General features: G+C 36.4%; 1 protein-coding gene across 2 annotated transcripts in view; it reads right to left on the bottom strand.

The window, feature by feature from the left end:
• Window positions 1-114: 114 nt before the first annotated feature.
• The window catches only part of LOC121878028 (signal transducer and activator of transcription 5B-like), a gene marked incomplete at its 3' end in the record, with an annotated part of 44675 nt that continues 26048 nt past the window's right edge, over window positions 115-18741 (bottom strand). Inside the window, 7 exon segments of one of the 2 annotated variants that reach the window (XM_042383996.1) lie at window positions 115-337; window positions 2813-2990; window positions 4857-4971; window positions 5485-5591; window positions 5869-5997; window positions 7636-7788; window positions 14450-14684. In XM_042383996.1, coding sequence (XP_042239930.1) covers window positions 115-337; window positions 2813-2990; window positions 4857-4971; window positions 5485-5591; window positions 5869-5997; window positions 7636-7788; window positions 14450-14684 — 1140 coding nt within the window. 2 annotated transcript variants of the gene reach the window in all.

An 18741-nucleotide genomic window follows, 5' to 3' on the forward strand; every position in this document is an offset into this window, starting at 1 on the left:
GGAACAAAGTGTAAGTTGTCACCAAGATAGTTACATGTGTGCAGAAAGAGAGATGTATGACACCTTTTTTTTATACGTGATTTATTTATTTATTTTTTATTTGTTAACACTTACCCTGGGACATGAGTGATCAGGTGTGGCTTGACGTAGCCATTATTTGTTGTAGGTTGTTGCTCTCCCATGGGTGTATAGTACTTTCCAAAAGCTTGTTCTTTAGGTATATTTGGATAGAGGAAGAGCAAGTACTTTAGATCAGCAATCACATCAGCTAAAGGACGGATGGCAAAGGCTTTACTGGTGAATGGCTGTAGCATGAACACATCTCGTTGGTCGCCAGCTGTGGAAAATTTCAGAACAATAAGTTTTTATGCAACACTATTATTATAATAATAATAATAATAATAATAATAATAATAATAATAATAATAATAATAATAATAAAAGTGATACATAAAGCTAACACAATGAAATAAAAAAAAAATTCTTTGATATTATTCATATACTTTTAAGGCAGGGTAACCACTGCAGATCTAGATGAAAAAATCTATCTAGTGAGCATCTTCCCAACTATTACATGCTGAAGAAACTTTTGCACCAAAATATCCCTCTGGAGACTTGGTCGTGATGGAAAGGTGCAACCAATTAATGAATTATTAGTCTCAGTTGCTAATGACTACAGTTGAGGGCCTCCCTGGGATTTCAACTTGTAGACTGTGTAGGTAAATACACATAAGTATCAGTAATCTGAAATGCTAGGGACCAAGAGGTTACAGAAAGTAGATAATTTTGGAGATCTGACATATCTACTCCAGGAGTCCATATATTTTTTACTAAATTCATGCCACCTGGATTAAAATACTGTACACTATATCTCATCATTCTACTTTCCCAGTGATGATATTTATTGGACAGCTCTGCTGTACACAAAAAATTGAAGGTCACAAAATAAAAAAGTTCTAAAACAACAATATAGCATGAAAACTACAGAAGAACAATGTGAGATTTTGCGAGTATCTTGAAGAAAGAGCCACAATGACAAGAACCTATCACAAGCCATATACAGGTATTTACTAGAACCAATTTGTGTTTATCAGCACATTCCTTACAAGATCATACTTAATGGTGAAGGAAAGACAAGAGCTAGAAGCAGCTTGAGGACTCTACCTACACAGTGCGGGCTTGATGTCAGCTCAAAGGATATTGAAATGGAGGCGGAACACACAAAAATATGTATTCAAGATATCAGCAGCAGTTTACAACATACTGTATTGTAATATAAAGACTGTAATTCTTTAAGGGTAGTTGAGATAAATTGTATTACAGAGTATAGTATTTCCTCCCTAAATACTCACCAAATGCTGTAATTACAACTGTCTTGTGAGTGGTAGTAGCCATGTAAACAATTGGTCACTCACTCTACCAAGCACTGACAGTGAGGCCACTAAGCATCCAGTAGCCCAATATTTCCTTACCGGGTATTTACTCTAAATTTTTATATGGGAATCAAAATGCAACAATAATATTATACAGCCCCCCCCCCCATAAAAAAAATCGTAGAGGTTAGGTTTTCAAAATGGCCGCGAATAACATTTGCGGACTGGGAGGGGGGGGGGGTTACCTTTTTACTTGTGTACAAAGAAATGTATAGTTCTTTATGTGTTTGTTTGCCCTTAGGACAATTATTTTCTTTTACCTGTCGTATTGTATACGTGTGTGTGTACACACAAACACACATACAAATAAATAATAATTGGAAAATCCTCTCACAAATAATCAGAAACAAATTTATAAAAAATGTGAGTCTACCCTCAAGTCCGTGCTCTATTAATAAAGTACTGTAATAGAAAAAGGACTTGAGGGTAGAATGTCACATTTTAATAAATTTGTTTCTGATTATTTGTGTGAGCATTTTCCCATTATTATTTACTTGTGTGTGTGTGTGTGTGTGTGTGTGTCTACACACACACACACACACACACACACATATTTACAATACAGGTAAAGGAAATTACTGTCTCTAGAACGAATGGCACCCTGTCCCAGCCACGAAAATGCCGGCAACTTTAAAACTACCCACAGACATTCTTGGGTACATCCAGGGTGTCATCCGCGAATAAGAAACATGAAATAAAAATCCGCGAACTTGGGGGGGGCTGTACCTTTATATTCTTAATTTATATATGATGATTAACTTGGCGCTAAAGTGATGAAAACTTAGGTAATTTATTATGTTGTTCCTTTTAAGTAATATATTGTTGTCGTTCCTTTACCATACTGGTCATGGAGTTTACTCACTGTCTGATCCTAGTGCAGTTTTTGGAGAATTTCCACCTTTTCTTTTAATGTCAAGTACTTATGTTTTCTTTTTGCACTGCTGCACTCGGTACCAAAAATTTTCTGCTTCTTTCGAGGCATTTTAAGGACAGCACACCTGGTCAGAATCCACAATGCTTTTTAAGTGACAAAAAGAGACCTGTGGACAGCCTAAGTGATACAGGCCTGTGCCTGAAAAATATGTAAGGACACGTGATGTCTTCTTATGCTATGTGAAACGCTGTGTCATCAACTGACCAACCCAGGCTAAGTCAGCTAATGAGGTTTGGAGGATATTTTGAACTTGACAATACTTGAGAAAATTTATTATTTTTGAAAAGTAATTTTATTTAATTTTTTGGGGGGGATTTCTGTTGCTGTACACAAGTGTACTAAAGTGGATGAGTGGAGAATGCCGGACCATAAAAGCCACCAGTAGCTTGTACTACAAAAAGAACTAAAAATACAAAAATAATTACTGCATGAAAAACAGACATACCCTTTGTCGTGTCTTCATACATCCAAGCAATTGTGACACCCCCTAATTCTGAATCAGAAAAGCGTAGAAGGAAGGTGCCTGACTTGGAGTTCTTTAACATTTCTTCAGCCTGACGGCGACCAACAAAACCCATAATGGACCCGTCATTCCAAGGCTGACGCAGGTGCTCTCTCGTAACCTTTCAAAAATGAAAATTATATTACAGTATACAAAAGTATTGGAAAAAAAAATAAATAAAATTACAAGCCAGGTACATGCAGCAAATAATTCAAATTATGTTCAGCCGTCTAGAGCAAGGAAAACAAAACTCAGCTACCTGTAAAATAATTTGGGACTCTAATTCTTTGAATAAAATGCCAACACCTAGCACAATGAATAAGTCCAAACAGTAAGACATCTTGGTTTGAGTGCAATGACTTGACCATTTGAGCACAATATCTTAACCATTTGAATTTAATGAGCTATTACCTTGAGTACGATGATACATGTACCTCATTAAGGTTAAATCATCCCACAATGTTAGTTATTCAGTATAACAAGAGAAAACAAGAAAAGAAATCAGGGATAATCAGTCATACTTTTTTTGGTACACATTACAAGCAAAAATCAAACCACTGAAATATCTGATTGGAAACTTAGAACACTACACCACTGTCAACATATTTTTTCCTTTGCATACTTCCCCAGTCTAGTCATATTCCTTGTTTCTAATAAATTCTTACACTTAAAATTTGGGTGACAATATTCCTCATGACAGGAACCTAGTGAAGCGCACATTAGTGGTTTAAAGCTGATAAAGCATTTAATACAAAAATTCCAATGAAAATTTTAAGTTATCTTTGCTTTTCTCTATAATTTAGTATTGGGGTACACAATGTAATAAGGCTAAGCATACCTAGTACATAACCACAGAATTTATGAAGCAACCCAGGATGTCTGTAGCATGAACTTAGTGTCACATATCAGACAGATTGAGAGAGAATAATTATCTCTCTCCCTATGGTATGGACACTGAGTAAGTAAGATTTTTATGAAAAGCTGGTAGTGGTTTGGTTACATTGCTTGTACTGGTTACTGCCCCACATTGGACAACAGTCTGATATTGCCTTCTTAACACTCTCGGGTACCATGACAAAAACAAGTCAATCAAAATCTGATCCAATTGGCACTGACATGTATTTGCATCACTTCGTCACTTAAGAGAAAAAAATAAAAATAAATATCGAGTACTGTAATTCCGATTGATGCTTGAGATTTTAACTAATCATCCCTGTAGGCCCCCTCTATAAACCATTACCAATTAGCTACACGGCAACTGTCCATAGTGCAACACCATGAAAACTTCAGTGTTCTCTCAGTTGGCAAGCTATAAGGGACAGTCGGTGAGCCCCATAAAAATTTTATGTGGCTATCCATCTCATACACTCGTGCCCTCCATTGGGCAGTAATATTTTTTTATCCAATACTTAATGTGCTTACTTTGTTGTTTGTTAGCTAAAATACATGTTGACCGTATTAAAAACTGTAATGCATGACATCATATCAAAAAATATTTCTTCTTTCCTATTTTTTTCTGCTTTTATATGAAAAGAGTTACCAGTTTTACATGGAATGGAATTGGTTTCATAAAAAACAAATAAATAAATAAATAACCGGTTCCTGAAAATCTAACTGGGGGAAAAAAAAGAAAAATGATACAAGGCAGAGCCAAATTATTTGCATGTAAATTTAATTGAAAGTCTAATCTGAATACAGTATTAACAATGATTCCCAAAGTACATGGCATAGGGTGTTTTTTATCAGTAAGCCCAGAAAACTGCAGCTATACAACTGACATCTTTTTATGAAAATGATGACATCTGGTACACTTGTTACAAGGACATCAAAAAGGAAGACTGTGTTACCCATTCTCAGGTTCAGAGATGTTCAAAATTATATCTGCCTTGCTCAATACATATATAGGGGTGACTGATTATGTTTGCATATCCATCCCAATCAAAATGACAGTGCATAACTTATTCTTGGATGATGGAAAATACTCTACCTTCATCACAGCAAAGAACCATTCCCAGAAGGTAAAGTTGCGCTCAGATAAAGGCTCCTTGCAAAACTGAGACCATGACAAGTACATATTATTGAAATCTTGAATTTGAGGACTCCTGCAAAAGACATGAATTTCAAGATTACGTGACACAACAAACAGCTGACTTATTATCTATCAATCTCCTTCCAAAATTTCTAAGATATTATATATAGGTTTAATAAAAGACCATAAATGTGATTTCTAATTTTGTTTACTTTTCTTCTGCTGAAGTTCTGCAGTTCAAATTAAAGCATTTCAATTTGTTGGCAAACAAATTAAGGTATTAAGCTTAAAACAGGCCTAAACACATTTTAGAATGCAAATGATGAAGCCCTTCCCAGTCACATGGTGTTCATATTTCCAGCCTTGTATAAAATTGATCCACATTAAACAGTCCCTATGTAACCCTTAACTAACCTACAATGACAATCCTATACTGTACCTTAACAACTCTTGTTTTGGGCTAGTTAAATGGGTAAAAAATTTTTTTGAGAAAACCATATAAATTTCTATTCACATATTACAAAATGTATGATAAATCATATTCCCTAATCATAATTAAAATACAAAATATACACACCTGTCTAACCTGAAAGCCTTGCCTGCCAAGAACTTGAGATTGTCATCAGTTAATCCTCGACCAGTGGCAGACTTAAATTTAGAATCTAACATATCTGCTATCTGGGGCCAAGGTACCTGAGGAAAACAAAAATATTTCAAGGGGAGGAATTGATAAACAGGATCTTTTTAATAATTAATAATTATCATTCAACATTTCTTCTATGCAAAAGATGGTAGCCATCCAGACAAGAGAACATACAAGATACAGATACACATTACACATCCACAAAAATATACCAAATGCTGAAGAGTTATAGAAGTGCAATGTGGTTACAAACCATATTACAAATTTAACCAAGTTCTAATTTTGATACAATTTGCGAGTTAAATTACGTCAGCCTACTCTTCTCACCTTTTCAGGAACTGTAAAAGGTATACGCCCTTGCTCAGCAAATGCATTGTCCCAGGAAACTGTTGCCCAGGCGTGAGGTTCTTGGTTGCCGTGAACAATAACTACCACTGGTAATGACAATGTCCATACCTCAAAAGAAATATGAAAGAATAATAAATTTCACTTTATACACAACATGCCAAAATGTTATATTTAATAGAATATTGTATTATTTATAACCACCCCTTGTTTTTCAGGAGACAAACTGGTCATAACACAAAAATAGTTCCTTCCATAAGCACTTTCTCGAAAGAAGGAGTACAGTTGGCTCTTGCCATTTCCAATTTTAGTTTGCATTTTCTTTTTTCTAAAGTAAATGTATACTACCAACTCCCCATTTGCAACCCCTGACCTGTAGCATTCACGAGGGAGTGAGGCGTAGGCGTAGAGAAGGAGGGAAGGGGGGCACTTTTTATTCATTCCTCATATACTGTAAACAGGTGCGCCTCTACTTACAAACTAGTTACGTTCCTGAGGCTTGTTTGTAAGTCCAATTTTACTCTTGTAGATACCAAACATATTGTAAAAAATTAAAAGATTATGGATATTTAGTACAGCTATACCCTTTAATACAGCCTTAAAACCTGGCTCACTCTTCTCCTCTTAGGTAATGTTTGTTCTATCTGGAATTATCTTCAAAATAATCCAGTCTCATCCACATTAAACACCTGTTCTGGCAGGTAACCCCCTCAGTGATGATGTTTGTATCTCTAAAATTTTGTAAGTTGAACGTTCTTAAGTAGAGGAGCACCTGTACATGAATTTCTGGTAAATTTGCAATTTCAACCAATATGGCTTTCAAGTTGAACTGTGTTTTTCCGATGGCTTAGACAATTTTAAGACACATTTATTCTCTGATGTTTCCCTCACTAAAGACTTAAATATACCAGGGGATCCTGGGGAGCAGAGCCCCCAGTTAGGAGGTTAGGTTAGGTAATTTTAGGTCATTTGCGATGGAAACGTCATAGAAGAAAAGTGTATTAAAATTGTCTAAACCATTGGAAAAACATATTGCTCAACTCGAGAGCCATATTGCTTGAAAATGCAAATTTACCAAATTTACATTGTTTTTATTCAACTCACAGTGTCAAACTACTTATTACCATTTACATACCTGTCTAGGAAAGAAAAAAAAAGGAAAGGGGCCAACTTAGACATTACTTTAAAGGGACTGAACTCTCATGAATTTTGGGGGTGAAACTGTTATCTTGAAACATGAAAAATATTAGCTTACTAATCATCTTTTTCAGTACATGCTAGTTAGCTTCTTATTCCTGCAATTAATATTTCCTATGACAAAATAACTTAAAATGAGACAATCATCAGAATTAGTAAGCATTTGATGATTTTAAGGCTATTTAATTTTTTTTTTAAGTTTGATGTACTTCTTGAAACATAAACTTAGCACCCTCATCACTGTTACACAGAATGCCTCAAATCATCATCATCAAAGATGAATAAAAAACATTATTCCTTATAATTTATTGGAAACCTATTTACTGTATTCATAGTTCTTAAACATTACCATCCACCCCCCCCCCCTGTGTTGAGTAGTATCAGGTCCCTAGCCAAGGTTTCAGCATTTGCTGACTCAGTATTGGGGAGGCTTTCTCAATAACACAACCCTCACATATAGCAAGGACCGACTATACCGCACAACATACACTTATATCCTTGAAGTAAAGAAAAAATATTACAAGCATTTTCCTGCTTTCATATCTTACTTACTTGGAAAACAAGTTCGCCACCACCAACACTGAATTGTGACTGGAAGAGTAAGGAAAATTTCTCGTCCATAACTGACTCTGTACCCTTTTTCTCTGCTCGCTTGATTTTGCGCAACTGCATATTGCGGAAACTCACTGATAGTTGTCGATTGGTCTGAAAAACATATTAATTAATACCATAAATATGGGGTAGACACTATATAAGTCTTAACTTACAAAACTTGGCAAATTACAAATGGTACATTGTGATTATTACCAACACTCTCACATAACCTATTGTCTTTTCATCAATATGCATGTCTAAAGCATAATGACAAAATGTTCACCCTTTCTGACACATATTACAATAAGATCAGAACACAGTTATCATTAAATATTTAAGTAACCAACAACCCCTACATCTCAGGTGTCAACACCTTTCATCAAGAAAAAAACAATACAGTAACTGAATATAACATGAGACGACGTTGTAATAAATGAAAATAGAGTTAAAAACCTGACAAGAGAGGCTGCAAGAGACCATGTAAAATGGAAAGCTACCATCAAGTAATCATGGATAACCCGCGTAAGTATCGAAAATGGCCATAAAGTGGTGATGATGATCAGGCTGTGCAGATCATGTGGAACATATACTTGCCTGGATTTTTTATTTTTTTTTTACATGCCCTGACAAATTTTTGGAGGTACAGTAGCTAAAACAACTATCTGTGCAGATGGGGATCGATATGCTCCGAAATTTGTTTCCCACAAAGTATGCACAGATAGTTGTTTTAGCTACTGTACCTGTACAGTAATTTACTTGCCCAGATTTTTAAGGAAAACATTAAATAAACATCTGAAAACATTAAAATTTATTGTGTATGACAGATCACTTGTGTCCGTCTAAATGGTGTCAGTGATGGTAACCCTTGTCATGTGATGTCATAACACCTGCAGTGTGTGCAGGTGTGTGTGTGTGGGGGGGGGGGGGGGAGCACCTGTGATCACCTACCCATAATCTGATGGCAATGGCAGTAACACTTGCCATATGAGGTCATAACTCCTGTCACCTCACGACCACAGCCTCTCTCAGCTTGGTGGTTCCTTAGAAATGTTGACAAGTTGACCGACTGACAAGAGAGGCAACTTAGCGTCTTAATGTAGAGGTAAATTATTTGCACCTCACATATGTCACTAATCCTGGCACAATACAGTGTACTGTACACTGATAACCTCCCACGTTAAGCATGTATGGTGAGGTGGTTACACAGCATCTGATAAATTCTTATCCAGGTATTTACCTCTCACAATATCAACTTGTCCGCAAGGCAAGTGCCAGACCACTTGAGCATGAAAAATCACTTGCCGGCCCCTAATCTGGGAATGGTCGAGCAACTGGGCTCTACTAATCTGCACAGCCTGATGATGACACCAATTTGTGATTAAACCAGCTTGGTGTTACTAGTCAATTGCATTATTCTAATTTTGAACAAAACTGCATCCCGGTGTCCAAAAAATGGTCAATGGAAGCCATATCATCTGCAGCTTCATCTACTGAAAAGATGAAAAGAATAGTAAAACCTCGATTAACAGCTCACATATGGGGGGAAGGGGCCAACGGATAATCTGAAAGGTCGGTTAATAGTAAATAAAGACTACGGAAATAAAACATACATTTTTAAGGTACCTGTACCTATCCCTAACCTACCTCATTTAAGTCCCTCTATTCATTTTTGTTCATTTGCCATTCATATTTCAATAGCATTTGCTTTAAAACATTAACCACTTCAGTAAATAAATATGAACCAGCACAGAAACCGTGAATAAAAAAAGGAAAAGTCAAAGAACATAATACTTTAATTACAAAACTTTTCTGAATGAAGTATACTGTACGGCACATAAGCAGTATCCAAAAACCGGAGAAAAGAATAAAATAGTGTTTACAGTACCATAATCCTTCCATGAATGCCTGTACAGTAGAGCCACTGTGTTGTAGTTTTATGTAGACCATTACTTATCTGAATCACCCTCGTCTATTGACATGACAAGTGGATCATCGGCATGATTATTCGAAGCATCAGCTGAGGAGGAGGGTTGAGGGCTAGCTGAGGTAGAAGGCCCAGGCTCGCTTGATGATGGTGTTTTAGAGGGTTTAGGTTTAAAGAAAGTATCAATCTTCACCTGTTTGAATTTTTGATTTTGCCCTTTTATAATCAACTCTCAATGTACGTAAATGTTCGTAGTGCAGATGGAAGGCAGGATCATTGCTGTAATCTATGTGTCCAATTATACGGTCGATCCAGTCATGCATATCAAACAGCTTTTCACCTTTAAAGTTACTCGTCTCAACATCATCATTATCTTCATCATCGCCTTGATTCTGAACACTGGCAGCAATTTCTGCTTCCGACAGTATCTGGTAACCAGGGTCGCCATCATCAGCCTCCAACCATTCACTGATGTCATTAGAACAAACTTGATGCTCCCCTGCAAGACGTAAGCATTCACAAAAATCATCATTTTCAAACCCCTCAAAATCAAACTCAACTTCTTATTCTTTCAAAAGTTTTTTCAAGCAATTTTGCAAGGTTGACTGCTTCATATTTTTCCATGCTCTGGCTAGATTAAACACACATGACTTCATGCTATATGAGCGTATGTTTTCAAGTGTACGCTCACCTCGCTTATCCTCTTAACAGCAGCCTTGATACATCAGCTGGATATGAGATGTTGTTTTGGGAGGCATAAACATACACTTTATTTTGCCGTCGCTGCTGGTCAAGCTCTCAACATCTGGATTCGCAGGAGCATTATCCAACAAAATAACGGCTTTCACATCCTCTGGCTTCACTTCCTTTTCTTCTATTTGAAATTTTCTTATTTCAACTTCAGTTTTCAGAAACCAGTCCAAGCAAATATCGCGGGTGAACCAAGCAGAAGGGTTATTATAATAGTACACTGGTAATTTATGCATTACATCCTTTAACAATCTAGGCTGCCTCGACATCCCCACCATCGCAGGTTTCAACCGATGTGAGCCATCAGCGTTGGCGCAAAATAGCCCAGACACTCTCTGTTTATTCAATTTCCGACCAGGTTGGCTAGAAGATTTCTTTTCCGCTTGTGTGTTCTTTGGAACTGCCTTCCAAAATCACCCGATTTCGTCTGCATTGTAAAGCTGAAATTTTTCAAATTTGGCAGACTGAATGAGTTCGTTCAATTTCTCACAAAAAGGCTCTATAACCTCAAGATCTGCACTGAGACTCTCACCACACACGGGCTTATTACTGATGCCATGGCGTTTACGAAACCGCCAAAACCAATCAGAACTAGCCTTGAAATCTGCCGCACCGCGATGCTGGGCGAGACGTTCAGCAGCATGCTGGATGTCACAAACTAAAGGTAATTTTTCTTTTTAATAATAAACCATTCATTGTTATTTAAGGTCACGAGAAGTTTCCAAATGTTCCTATATTTGTTTAAATAATGAAGAAAATTTTATGTAAGAATCTTGTGGCAGCTGTGGTTGTAGTTGAGTTGCCAATTCATAAATAAAATTTTCTTCATTATTTACGCAAATATACGAAAAATTGGAAACTTCTCTTGACCTTAAATAACAATGAATAGTTTATTATTAAAAAAAAATTACCTTTGGTTTGTTTAATATTTATCCTGACAGTGATACAGCCAAAAAGAGATCCACCAATCACAATCACCTTTATATACAGCCTTACTTTACCAAGTATTGCCAGGTAAAATTGCGAGCATGAGACCCAGGATGGGGTTGGTGCATCTTTGGCTGACTGTACATATTGCTGGCAACACATAAGAATGCAGGAGTGTACGGTAGAGACAGCTAACTTACGGCAGCGTTCGTGCCATGTAGACAAAGCAGCGGGAATTAAGAATGGCACAATAACTCATCAGGAGTCAAAAGATTTTTTTTCCCCAAAAAGAAAGTATCACCAATTAAATAATGGGAGTCAATGTATTACTATGGTAATATAATTATTATGGATGTTGGCTTAGCATTTCATACTGTTTCACTTTGTTTCCAATCTCATCTGATTTCTTTTAAGCACAGAACAGGTACAGTATATAGTATAATTGTTACTGAGACTGTACTGTATGTATTTCACTTATTATGTTTATTATTGGCTTATAAGCATGGTGAACACTAAAAATTGTCAATAAAAACATGTTATGTAATGGGAACTGGGAGTCTAGGGGAAAATGCAATTCAATTTATAAAAGGATTTTAAGGAATGGAACCCTTTTGTAAATTGGGGAATGCCTACTTATAACAATTACCTTAGCTATCCTTTTTCTGACTCTCTTCCTGACATTTACATTATAGACAATATATTCCGTCTTTTTCTCCCTCCAAATGTATCCTATGTCCACAGGGACAATTACTTTATCTGGAAATGAGATTTTGGCACTGTTTTGGATAAAATTGGAATACAAATTTAAATGGTTTGTCAGAGCGCTGATGTGAATTGTGAAAGTAGTGTGGAGGTGGTGCATACAACATGGGTTAATCCATGAGCAGAGTAGACTAAGGGTTAATGCTTATGATATTTTCTTAGCTATTTTCATTCCTTTTGTAAGTATTAACCAGTTATAAACATTTTAAGATAAATTATTGAATTGTTAAACATTTATCACAGGAAACAAAGAAAAACAACAACTATGTTAAGAAAATATGAATTAATGATGCAGCAGACTATCATGTTTGGTGCACTCTGTCACTAAGTGTGGTACTGTTCAAAGTAGTGATGGTGGAAAGAAATTTTTTAAACAAAGGTTAATTTGAAGTGATGCAATTAAAAGTGGAATGTGTTCCTTAAAGCGGCAGCACAGTGGGCACTTTTCCTTTCAACTGTGCTGTGCCAACAAGGGTCTGGCCAACAAAACAAAGTCATTTTCGTCACACTGGGATGTTTTGTTGATACATCTGCCCAATGCAACCAAAACAACAACAAAGCATCTAGACAAGGTTCGTCATGAAGCCCATTACAACAGTTGAGGCCTTGCAGGATTGTGCTACAGTTCTTCAATTGCTGAAGCAAGTATGGCATCTGCACAAGCTAAAGAAGCCATCGTGAAGTTTGTTTACAAGCGGTGGTGGCTGGCTGGTCAAAGAAGACCTTTAATAATGAGTTAATAACGCGAAAGAATTCTAAAGTAACGAATAAATATTAACATGTCATCGTTTTATGTGTTATATTTAAAAATATTTTTGTTTAATGATTCAGTTAAATTTTTATTTTAATATTCAATACCTAATATGAAGGTCATTTGAGCACAAATCCGGCCAGCAAAGCTCGCAGTCAAACCATTGTCCATTTCTCGCAACAGGTGAAATCCTGCTGCTTGCTGGGCTGTCAGACCAGCGGCCAGCAAAAACAGCCAACATGTTGGGAAAAAGGTGCCCAGTGTGCCGCCACCTTGAATTTGTAAGCAACAGTTAAAGATTTACTATAGTGGAGGTTGGAAAAGGTTTTTACATTTCCTTCCAAGTTTTTAACTCTGGAAACTCCCACATCTCATAACTCATTACAAAATTTTCAGAATCTGCTAAAGTGATTTTTCATAACTCAAGCTTTCATATCTTGAGGGATACTTGTAACTTGTATTTAATTTATATGAGCAAGTATAATTATTGTACTACCATATCTATTTCATTAAAGGTGAAAAAAAAGTAAAAAAAAATAAATAAAAAAATATTTATTAAGTATTCCCTTATTCATGTAATATTACTATACAGTAGTAGAATTATTATTTCTCTGATTTAAAAAAATATATAAAAATCTCCAGATTCACAATTGTTTGGTTAATATGTGTGTTCAGGTGCTTGTTTAAAAGTACTTTTCGCATTCCAATATCTTTTACTTATCAGTCCTGCAGTTTCCCCATTACCAAATTTTTTCATTTAAAATCAAAATACCTATGTAAGGACTCAATGAATCAACATGAGATAGTACAGTACTGTGGTTCAGTTTTAAAAATGCTGTATTTACTTCTACAATGCATCTGAAAGTTTATATATACAGGTGCTCCTCTATTTAAGAACGTTCAACTTACACACTTTCAGAGATACAAACATCATCACTGAGGGGGTTACCTGCCAGAACAGGTGTTTAATGTGGATGAGACTGGATTATTTTGAAGAAAATTCCAGATAGAACAAACATTACCTAAGAGGAGAAGAGTGAGCCAGGTTTTAAGGCTGTATTAAAGGGTATAGCTGTACTAAATATCCATAATCATTTATTTTTTTACAATATGTTTGGTATCTACAAGAGTAAAATTGGACTTACAAACAAGCCTCAGGAACGTAACTCGATCATAAGTAGAGGAGCACCTGTATATAAAACTGGGTAAATATAAATAACAAACTGCAAAACAAAAAGTTGGATAAACACTTATGCACAACAGTGAAACAGTTCCTCAGCAGGAACACAAGTGGAGTGAAAGACTGGTATTGTCAAGATAGTCTAACCCAAGGAGGTTGAATGGATGGAGGCGGCACCCACTGCCTCAAGTGAAGTCACTGAGTGTGAATGATGCCTTGACTAATATGGAAGAGCTTTTCTCTCAGTGACTTCATCTTCCTTGGTTCATCCCTCTATAATGTGCATAATAAATAAAACAATAGTATAAACCCTGCAGAGTTATCTACAACCAATGTTTGTTCGTAAGTAGCTGCAGCAACTGTGGCTGTGTTGCCCTCACCATGATGGCGGCCTGGCTTCACACGTCTCTGTTACATACACAGCGAACACAGCCTCCATCCATTCAACCTCCTTGGTCTAACCTAATTACATCCCTACCTGATGGTATTCCATGGTTCCTGTGTTATTAAGAATTTCTCCTGACTGTTCACCTTTGTTCATTTGATCATTCTTTAACAGTGCATTGGCTTGTGCTTCACTGATGATGGATACCCGAACCTGAGGGGGTGTCATGTTCACGTTGAGTTTGCCACCCACCAACAACCGTACTGTTGCTGTAAACCGGGTGTTTGTTTTCATCACTTGGGGTGGTTGTTTCTCAATGATGAATGTGCTAAAAAGAGAGTGTATGCAGATACAATTAGTCAATAGCTTCTTCATTATCATTACAAACTGTGTGTTGTGAGTACATTAAGTCTAAATGTTGCAGATACTTGCTAAAACAAGTTATGTTTGGCATGCAGAAGGCAAATTACATAAACTAAAACACTAGTTGGTAAGAAGACAGTACCCTGGTACAGTGAGTTCTGCTATAACGCGTGTTTTGATAACGCGAATTTGCTCTAACGCGATTTATGAATTCGGAACAATATTTGTATAACGCGAACGCTTGTTTGCTATAACGCGATTTTTGCTTACTATTTCTCCAATTTTGTGGTATTAACTGTGAATATGGTAAAGAAGAATATCTCCAAAAAGCGTTCTGATGATAGAATTCCCGGTGATTATCGTAAAAGAAAGGATATAACACTTGAAGAGAAGCTCGATGTTATCAACCTCAAAATCACCCTTCTCCCCCATCAAGTTACATTCATATTTTTTCAAGGTAAAGTGTTAAATTTACTGTATGATTTCATTATTAGATATGAATGTAACATTTATTTAGACTGTGCTATCCTTTGTGTTAGGCTAACTACTAAATTTTTTCGATTTCGAGTAATCTGCACCTAACCCTATTTTCTCCATAAGCCCTGTTATTTCTATTACGCGATTTTCTATAACACGATATTTTACAAGAACACAATTATCGCGTTATAGCAGAACTACCTGTAACTGTATGAGGAAGTACATGGGGTAAAGTGGGAAAAAAGTGAAAGACATACTGAAAATAAAAGAATTGATTCAAATGAAAACGATGCGTATGGTACATATTTGGGTTATGTGTGTCCTACATATGCCTGTTGTCTTAAAACAGGAGAAATATTTTTGTGTAGTACATATATATACAGTAGGTTCCTTAAATTTTGGATGCATTCTTTAATAAAAATTCAAACATTAAAAAACTCAAACTACGAACACTGGATAAAATGTGGCCCTCGGAAAATTGTTCCCAAAGCCGTAATTTTCCTGAAAATTCTGAAAAACTTCCCCGATTCTCGGAAAATTCCAGGGATGGGGGAGGTTTTTATGGGTTTGAGAGATGAAAATCAGGCACATTTTCTGGAAATTCCAAGAAAAATTTTCCATTACCCGGAAAATTACGGGGATGAGGGATATTTTTCCGGGTTCGGAGATGATGTAATGGGCAATTTCTGGAACTTCTGAGAACATTTTTCTGTTAAACCGGAAAATTACGGGGATGAGGGATATTTTCCCGGGTTCGAGAGATGATGTAATGGGCAATTTCTGGAACTTCCGAGAACAGTTTTCCGTTACCCAATATATTGAAGTCCAATTTATTGAGGTTTTACGTACAGTAAGATCTCATGCTTCACGCGGTATCATTTCGAGAGCACTACCTAATATAACCGAGTTTTGTATTTGGCGTAAAATATCGTGAGTTTCGTGAGATCCAGCCAGCTGAACGCTGTAATATTTAATGTTGCAGCATAAGTATGTTTTTTGGTAACTGGCCAGCCGCACTCTCCCTCCCCCCGTGTGACGTCAGGGAATACAGGCAGCAGCCACGCACTTCTCTTGAGTCAGTTTCATGACTGCCCGGATGAAATGTGTCGCCTTTATACTGTACCAATATATGTGAAGGATACAGTAAATAAATATAATTATAATAAGTAAAATAAATAAATACTGGGTTGCCATTTGGCAATCATCTCACGGTACACGAGACGGAAAAGCTGGCCACCGTCTTGTATGATGTCACAGCCCTGATACCAGTTACTCCCTCGCCATCCTACCGATCGCCCGGGCTGCTGTTGTGTGCCTTTTTTGGTGGTGCTACCAACTGTCGAGTCAAGATAATGGCCTCTACCTCTACTGGGGGTCCTACTGGTGCCGATGGGGATGGGAAGACCCACCTAAGCGGTCAAATAAGGAAAAGGTAAAGCGGGACTATCATAAGGGAGTTAAGTTTGCCAAGTACTCGATGCAGGATAAGCAGCGTGTGATTAAGTTACTTGAGGAAAGCCTAAAAACTAGTGAGATAAGAAAGATTACTGGTTTTCCGGAAAGCACAATCAGGTCAATAAAGGCAGAATTTGTATCATTTGGAGGTTATAATCAGGAAAATCAGAGGTTGATGTAGAGTGGCCAGTCTATACTGTTATTTTCCCCATTAGTTTTTGGATTTGCATTTGGCAAATTTGAATTTGGCGCAATCTTTCCAGTCTATATTACTCGCGAAATACAATATATATACACACAGCGGTCCCTCCATTAACGAAAGGTCCAATTAATGAAATTTCGGTTTACGAATTAGCTCCGACAAGGATTTTAAATTCCATTAACGAACAATACTTTGATTAACGACAGCCTTACGAGAAACACGCTTTGTTGTGCGCATCAGCTGATCGGCTAGTCCGCCAATACAGTAATTGGTTCTATGTTTACATTCGTTACCAGTGGAGTAAATATCAAGAAAGTTGTGCTCTTGAATATTTTTGCATTTTTTATATTAAAATTATTGGTCATTCTAATTTAGTTAACTGTTGATAATATATACAGTACAGGGAACAGTTTTTGTGTGCCAATCAGCTGATCGAATCACCAACCAACGCTTATCAGTTGGTTTACAGTGGAGTGAACACCCAGTTTGTTGGTCTCTTGAATATTTTTGCATTTTTACATTAAAATTATTGGTCATTCTGAAATTTAGTTCACATATTGATAATATACAGTGCAGAAATTATTATGAAACATGAAGAAAGCATTAGAACCAAGGCACTTTGTAAAGAATATGGCATGTCATCATCGACTGCCTCTACAATCAGCTGTTTGATATGTAAACAAAGCTGCCACGAATACGACATACACACCTCAAACTAAGTTAAAATATTGTGTTCTATTGTTTTTTATTTATTATTATACAGTACTCCATACTGTACTGTACAGTACTGTATTTAGTTTATATTTAATGTTTTGTTAATTTTATTATCGGTATACAGTACTTTGTACAGGTGCTCCTCTACTTACGAACGAGTTATGTTCCTGAGGCTTGTTTGTAAGTCCAACTTTACTCTTGTAAATACCAAACATATTGTAAAAAATGAAAAGATTATGGATATTTAGTACAGCTATACCCTTTAATACAGCCTTAAAACCTGGCTCACTCTTCTCCTCTTAGGTAATGTTTGTTCTATCTGGAATTTTCTTCAAAATAATCCAGTCTCATCCACATTAAACACCTGTTCTGGCAGGTAACCCCCTCAGTGATGATGTTTGTATCTCTGAAAGTTTGTAAGTTGAACGTTCTTAAGTAGAGGAGTACCTGTATATATACTTTTTCTGTGAGTTGGAACCAATTACCCAATATTCCATTGAAATAATGGATTCAGTTAATGAAATTTCCGGTTAACAAACGACTATGTGGAACCAACTGTGTTCGTTAAACGCGGGACCAATGTATATACAGTTGTACCCCACTTAACGCAGTCAATAGAACCCAGAGGGTCCCGTGTTAAGTGAACAACAGAACATATGGGATTAATTCCAATAGAAACCGGCCCGACCCCCAAACTCCACTTTTTGAAGACACATAACTATGTTGTAGTAAAAATAACATCTTAATTTTATGATGGTACATGCACACAATTAATACTTAAGAGAAATAGAGAAATACAGTCGCCAAGTTAATGTCCATTCAAATAATGGACTCAACTCCCTCCCCCTCTCACACTACACTGCCGGCTCTTCCCTCTCTGAGAAATTTTTGGGGGAAAACCACTAAATTTTAATAAATAATACCTCAAACTAAAGTTAGGATAATACAATTGACATTGCTGGATTCCTTGTAAGACCAGGAATATTTTGAATATAAATGTCATATATTTTGCACAAAAGATAACATAGTTACCCAGAGAAAAAATTTTATCTAAAATTTGTATGTCTAATGCAAAATATATGATGTTTATATTCAAAATGATCACCAAATTATAAGAATTCCAGCAATGTAAATTATATTCTGACCGGGTAATTTGTATGAATTTTATGAGCTA

The sequence above is a fragment of the Homarus americanus genome, unplaced genomic scaffold (genome assembly GCF_018991925.1).
Source record: "Homarus americanus isolate GMGI-L3 unplaced genomic scaffold, GMGI_Hamer_2.0 scaffold33468, whole genome shotgun sequence".
In the NCBI taxonomy this organism is placed as follows: Eukaryota; Metazoa; Arthropoda; class Malacostraca; order Decapoda; family Nephropidae; genus Homarus; species Homarus americanus.